General features: G+C 50.0%; 1 protein-coding gene across 1 annotated transcript; it reads right to left on the bottom strand.

The window, feature by feature from the left end:
* Positions 1 to 73: 73 nt before the first annotated feature.
* Positions 74 to 6,187, bottom strand: LOC107076676 (uncharacterized). The gene is made up of 4 exons (XM_015341229.2): positions 5,716 to 6,187; positions 3,067 to 3,591; positions 1,987 to 2,132; positions 74 to 313 (listed from the first exon to the last, which is right to left on the bottom strand). The coding sequence occupies exons 1-3, from the start codon at positions 5,780 to 5,782 to the stop codon at positions 2,002 to 2,004; spliced, it is 723 nt and encodes a 240-aa protein (XP_015196715.2). The 5' UTR covers positions 5,783 to 6,187; the 3' UTR covers positions 74 to 313; positions 1,987 to 2,001.
* Positions 6,188 to 6,968: the final 781 nt, after the last annotated feature.

Consider the following 6,968-nt stretch of genomic DNA (forward strand, 5'->3'; position numbering starts at 1 on the left):
TGTACTGATGGGGGTTGTTAGGGCTTCGATAAAAACTCAGTTTCTGTCAGAGGAATCAAAATTTCTCAGAGCCTTTTATATCAAAACCCAACAGTTTATTTCAAGAACATCCTAATAAATATTTAACTTTTTTAACCCTGCTGGTCTTGTTGAGCATCTTTTTATGGTATCTGTTTTTATTTTAAAAAGTCCACCTTTTGTGCACCGATCCCCAAGTACTGGGTCTCGAGTCAGACGAATCAGTTTGCTGAAGGCGTGAACACTGGGAATGGGTTTGTCCACGCGCCGCAGACCTCCGGCCAGCCTCTTCAGCCTGGGAAACACAAGCAGTGCAAGAGCTTAGGAACAAAACCACTAAGAACACCCTCTTCCCTCCTCCACAATACGATACTGGCGGATACTGTATCCCTAACACAGAGCATGGAAACAAAATATTCAATTCTGTTGGTATTAACATTCAGTTTTAGAAAAGTAAAACAGTTTCCCTCTTCCCAGCACCCTCCTGAGTACTACAGGACACTAACGAATAAAAACGACTTTCTAAAGGACAAAACGTATTGTCCGGGGGAAATGAGTGTGCAATAAGATACCTTGTGCCTTCTGTTTAACTCTTGTTTATTGGGTTGCCATAAGAACAATGCAAACGACAATGCAATGACACTGGTGCACAAACTGTCCTTCTCGGCAGCCCCTCCAGAATTACACGGCCGGACAAATCCAGACAGACATCGACAATGACGGCTCAGCTGTGGTTAGGGATCTAGGGGACCTTTCCCGGGACAGAAGAGTTCAGCATAATTGTGTGAAGCCTGACCCCTCTCCCCGGGCACAGAGAACCAGGGTGTTTAAACAATAACGGGTCCACTCCAGCCCAGGTAACACGGAGCAGGGCTGAGATCTCGAGCGGCTGCCCTCTACACAGGGGGGCAAACTACCCGCCTGCTGCTGCATGCGGAGGCAGGACAGCTGCCCCACCGGCCCCTGTGTCACCTGCAGCTGTCACTCCTCTCCCTGACCCAGATCATCCCAAGGACATTTCTGGGGACGTGACAGGGGAGCAGCCGGCTCCTGGCACAGCTCCGGGGGCCTGTCAGCCAGAGAAAAAAGCCAAAGGGCAGGCTTAATAATATCCACGAGCCACAGTGACGTCAGGGACCAGTCTGACAGCCAAACAATGGAGCCGACCTGAACCCTCAGGCACCAGGGACTTTTTTGGGACATAGACAGCCTAAAGTGGATGAGACATCATGCTGGCCCATGGCTCCTTAAGAGCTCACGTACGTAAACGTCCTGGGGTGCTTTATATACACGTGGGCTGAGGAGGAATCAAACATACCCAGCTGCCCCCACCCAGGTCTAGCTCTCCAAGTGCTCCCTCAGTGCAGGGAGCTGGAGAGAAAGGACATCCTTTTATTCCTTATTTTCACAGAGTGAACCTGTCCCCAAAACCGGCCAAGACAGCAGAAAGAGTTTAAAGGAGCCATAAGAGGAAATTTAATCTTTGCATTTATCATGAATCAAGGGACCTTTTCAATCCACCTTTACCAATCTCCTCATAATCCCCCTCTCTGAACTGGCTTCATCACTCTGCTCTCCTCCCCACTGAGAGCTGGTGTGTGGGGAGTGTTCTGGCGCGCTATGGCTGCCGTCCCATCATCCAGGTGGGGCTGCACAGTGGTGGTGGTGGAGGGCATCCCCATTACCTGTAAAGCGCTTTGAGTGGAGTGTCCAGAAAAGCACTATATAAGTGTTATGTTTATTTTCTTTAAATTTAAAAAATAGGGACTTACACATTGGGGATATTTGCACAAGCAGTATTCTCAGAATGAAAACCGGAACCCTTGAGATCTGTTTCTCTGTGGAACAGACCAGATTCGAACCTGTGTCCTTCAATCACATGGCAGGGGGTAGCCACTGGCGCCCACCCATCAGGGATGGCGACAGGAAGTGTGCTTGCTGCCCACCTTGGCGATCTCGGTTACTCACCCGAAGTCGATCTGTTCATTTCTTCAGACACATGAGCTTCTCTCGGAACTGCGGCACTATGATGGTCACCAGTCCCACCATCACCCCCACGGCCGCCACCACCACCCCGATAATTGTGCCAACGGACTCCTCCATGCCGAACAGACCTGCCGGGCAGCAGCAGGGAAGAGCACCCCAGGATTAGAGCCACTCTCGGGGTAGCCTGCACCCCTCCAGACTGGCTCTATAGTTTGCAACGAAACTGTTGTCACTGTCAGCAGCTTCAGACAGGAATCTAAAGCAGCCACATAGTATTATGATACCTTGAGCTGGGGTCTCGACTTCCTGAAGGAATACTGGTGTGTTAAAGTGTGCTATACTGACATTATCAGATACCTGACAATATATCATCACAGGTGCAAGCAGGACACAGAGAGATTCTCAAATTGTGTCCTCCTGGGAATATCCTCAGCATCTCCCATTTGCCTGACCTGTTCTTCTTACTTGGCAACTTGACTGCATCCTCAGAACCCACTGCAGCACCACTCTGTGGGGGAGAACTGTCTTTCCTGCAATCAGGCTAAAGCAGATTAACAGTTTTTTATTCAGAAAGCGATCTAGCAATCCATCAGCATGGGTCATGTCATCTTCAGCTATTGACAGGGCAGGTCAAATCGATTCCTCTGCCGGACCCTTCTGTAGTCATGTAAAATAAAGCCTTTGAAGAAACCTATCTTTCCTCTTTCTGCACCAAGACATTCCTTTTCTTTTCTATTTCCGGCACTCTCTGTCACGGCTCCAGAGAGCTTCAGCTCTGCACTGGAATCCTGCTCTGCGACTGTCGCTTGTTTTGGTTGTCGGCTGTCATGCTCCTGTTATGGGCAGTCTGAGTTTTCATCCATTTAAAGCTAATATAGTCCTCTGAAGGTTGGTTATGCATTGGGTTCGGACCTAGAGCCACTGTTCCTCTGCACAGACTGTCCAAGATCAGCTGGACTCACCTAGAGCCTCTGTCCCCCTGCACAGACTGTCCAAGATCAGCTGGACTCACCTAGAGCCTCTGTCCCCCTGCACAGACTGTCCAAGATCAGCTGGACTCACCTAGTCCTTTCCGGATGCTCAGCTTGGTGCCAGGCCCCTTGAGAGTCTCGCCGCTGGGCAGCGTGACGTTGCAGAAATAGATGCCGTAGTCATTCGAGGTCACGTTCAGGAGGGTCATGGAGGCGTCTCCCGCCTGCGGGTCTCCACTGAGGAAGGCCCGCCCGGAGTACCCCCCGCCCTCCACCGTCTGGTTTTCCACCAGCACCTGTAGATCTGCTTCCACCTGCTGGTTCACCCACTTCACCTCCAGGCCCCGGCTGGGAGGCTTCAGCAGGCAGGAGAAGACCACATTCTCCCCCTCGACCGCCTTCTCTTTCTGGGGGCTCTGCTCCAGCCAGTGCCCCACTGTCTCTGTGGGCGTCGGCTGCTCCGTGCTGTTGTCAGGTAGCCGGGCTCCCAAGATCACCGGTCTGGGGGGCGTCCCCAAACCCTCGGTTTTAGGGTCATCTGCGGCGTTCGCAACAGCCGTCCAGCTGGGAACTGTGGCTCCGTCAGCAACATGGCTGACTAGGATTAAAGCAGCCGCTGGGAAATGAAGGACAAACAGGAATGAACGTCCGTTGATCCTTTATTTAAAGAACACACATGTACAGTACCATGCTTATCGGTTTTTGATTTGCAGGCATTGTTTTATTGTTATTCAGGTTTGAAGAAAAAACCATGACAGAACCTGTACTAGCCACTCCACTTGGAGTTAACATGCGTCACATCATGGCACTTTGGAGAGTGCTCTTCGTCTTCATCACTGTGGGATTGCTGTCGTTCCTGTGCAAAACTGTCATCAAGTGGATTTTGTGTGGAATAGCTCAAAACAGTGCCAAAACTAGCACTTCTGTCAGATTCACAACAGGTGATGGCAAAAGCTTTCTCTGTGTCTCTGCTTCCCTGGTGTTTGGAGTAATATTAAGTACTACAGCTGGAGTCGACAGCTTCTGCTGTCGGTGAAGCAGGACACCGAATGACGGTTCCACTGTAGAACCATTGTCTGTCTGTGACCACGCTGCCCTGCAAGAGCCTCCTCAGTTACAGCAGCCCCGGTGTTTGTGAGGGCTAGGCACATTCAGTTCACTTCTATAAAAGGCAGGTACCAGCTCAGGGAGTTAAGCAGAGGAAAAGACCAGGGAAAATAACATTTGAACTGAAAAAGAAGTAGACAGTGTGAATCACCTCAACCCGAGAAAATGGCACTTCCATGCACTGAACAGCCTGTTCAGGAGTGTGGAGTGGGGTTCAGTGTCATCTCTCCCTGTCTCGGTACAGCTGTCAGATACTGAACACTGCCTCGATTGTTCCAGGAGCCACTGGCAGCAGGACCTGCTCCGCTGACAGGGCCACTCCAGGGTGTTTGTAAAGCCAAGGTATTGAAGCTATTCCCCTGGCTATAAATATCAATGAGCTGCTAGAAGTAGACCTCTAAAATTAGAAACCAAGTCACATGCTTTATCATCAGCCGTGCAGTACACATTAATCTAAACTTTCTGCATACACCTGCTACATTAAATTAGGATTTACAGGCTTTTATACTAACCTTATGGGCACTGAGTTTGTTATTAGATACTCTGAGGTTTAAACCCACAGTTGATGATATTGGTGAGACATGCCGATTGTAAAGAGAAACCACTGTTTAGACTGGGACACGTATGAATAAGATCTTCGTAAACACAGTAGTTATTAAAACAGGCACACAAGGGGACCCTCAGTCAAAGCAGTAAATCAAACCAAGAAGAGAAAACAACAGCTGCAGTGCAAACAGAATACTGCACCTATCTGTCTTTCGGCCAGGTTTAATAATGTCCAGTTAATTGATGTGGTTATGAAAAAGAATAAACCGCCTGCACACGAGAGCTTGTGTAAATTCAGTCAATGTTATATGACTCCACTTTTAGAATAGCAGCAGGGCGATCTTATTAACTGTAGAAAATGTAGGAAGAAAGAAAACTTTTCTCCTCCTATGGGCCCTGAATCCCGTGTCTATTTAGTTGGAGTACGATTGATAAACAAAATTGTTTCATGTGTTAAGTTCACTTACTTAGGGATATCCATACTCTCTCTGACACTGCCTGGGGTTTTGAATTTCAAAACATTTTCCGAAGCTTTCAGAGGCTGCGCTTTTACTCTCCACTCTAGTTTTGCAAAAGCATTGACAAAAAAAAAACCCTGACACCTTAAACGTGTACTGTATCAGCCAAAATCTAATACACATCTGGAAAGAGCACCTGGTAAACCATGCTGCAGTGTCGGCCGACTTTAAAACACAGAAAAGGCAACAGAAATGAGCCTCCTGGCTGTATCTATCAAGCCGAAAGCCCCTACAGCACTTTCAGACAGGACAGAAGCCACAAGGCTCCTGTGCACGTCCTCCTTTCTTTAGATGGTCTGCTTCTGATAAGGCTCCTGAGTAACTGCATGCACACAGAGGAGAGCCGAAGCACAAGAACAACGCCAGTAGCCGCACAGCCCGATAAGCGCCTGGGAAGAATCATGCACAATGTGAAGACCATCAGACTACAGCAGGAGGGTGCTGCTAACGCTGTGCTGCCTCGCGGGCAGCTGTAAGGCTTTGCTCCCGTTTGCCGGCGCCGGTTTCTGCACAGCCCCTGGGGAAGCCTGCGGGAGCGGGCGCGCGCACCGGAGTCGCCGTGCTCTTACCTGCCAAGGCAGCGATCAGGAGGCGCGTGGCCAGGGGGCCGGAGGAGAGCGCGGAGACAGAGGCCATGGCGGAGCCCAGGCAGTGCTGAGAGCGGAGCAGGAGCTAAATCCAGCCACCGGCAGGGGCTCTGATCTCTGATCCTGTTTCTATGTTGGTGTCATTACAGCAGGCTGCGCTGACCCCTTGTTCGCCCCATCTGGCACGAGGCGGGAGAGGGCAGAGGCTCCATGCACTGGACTGTCCGGCGGTTTCTTATGCACCCCGGGCAGCTCGGATTCTTACCCTCCCCCCCGCCTCCAGCCTTCAGGACGCCCTGACATTGTCACCTGGGATGTGTGACCCGGATTTCGGTCTTTGTTTCTGCGGGGGTGTGTGTGTGCAACGCGCTGGACGGGCAGAAGGAGATAGTGAGGCAGCCGAGGTGCAATGTCACTCCCCACACCGCCACGGTCACTCAGACCGGCCTGCCTTGGCTCAACACTGCAGCCTTTAAGGAACACCCACTCCTGGGGGCAGGAGACAGGCCCTGCCTTCTGTCCCCCTGAGCCTGGCTTCCGGTCCTCAGAGCCTCCGCTGAGGCGCCCAGAGGCACTGATACTGATGTCAGCTTGACACCCAGAAACCATCAAGTCCAGCTGGATGAGGTCCAGACATGCCTACAAAGCGAGCCCTCTGGGGGGGGGGGGACTGTTAAGACAGATGTTGTACTATGCTCTAATTATAATAAACGCAATAATACTACAGTATCTGCATACGATTCAAGAACCTCAGGGCTCTTTGTACACTGTCACACATATCACAGCTGACAGACGGAAAAAAAACAAAGCAACCAGCCCCAGTGGGAACTAAATTACAGTTTAAAGGCTTTCATGAGCTGCTTGGTCTATAAGTGAGTTTTAAACGATGGCAGCATACCTCTGGCAGCAATTTTGCCTGCCTAATTGGGTCAGATCTGGTCAGTACTGGGAGAAGACACCTCCAATGAAAACAAGACTGTGGCTGCATGTGGGGTGGGTGGACCAGTAGGTGGCGCTCTTTCCACTGGTCATTAAAGTTCCCATGACACCTTTTCAAAGAGTAAGGATAATATTTTCAATGTCCTGGCTAATTCCTCTCTGGCCTTCCTAAAGAACTTTGGGATCCTTTTGGAAGAAAAATGCCATAAAAATGCAACAAATTATTATGATGATTATTAACAACAACAACAACAACAACAACAACAACGAAATATTTTTTTTTCCACCCAGGTGAA

The sequence above is a fragment of the Lepisosteus oculatus genome, chromosome 5 (assembly GCF_040954835.1).
Source record: "Lepisosteus oculatus isolate fLepOcu1 chromosome 5, fLepOcu1.hap2, whole genome shotgun sequence".
NCBI classification, from domain to species: Eukaryota; Metazoa; Chordata; class Actinopteri; order Semionotiformes; family Lepisosteidae; genus Lepisosteus; species Lepisosteus oculatus.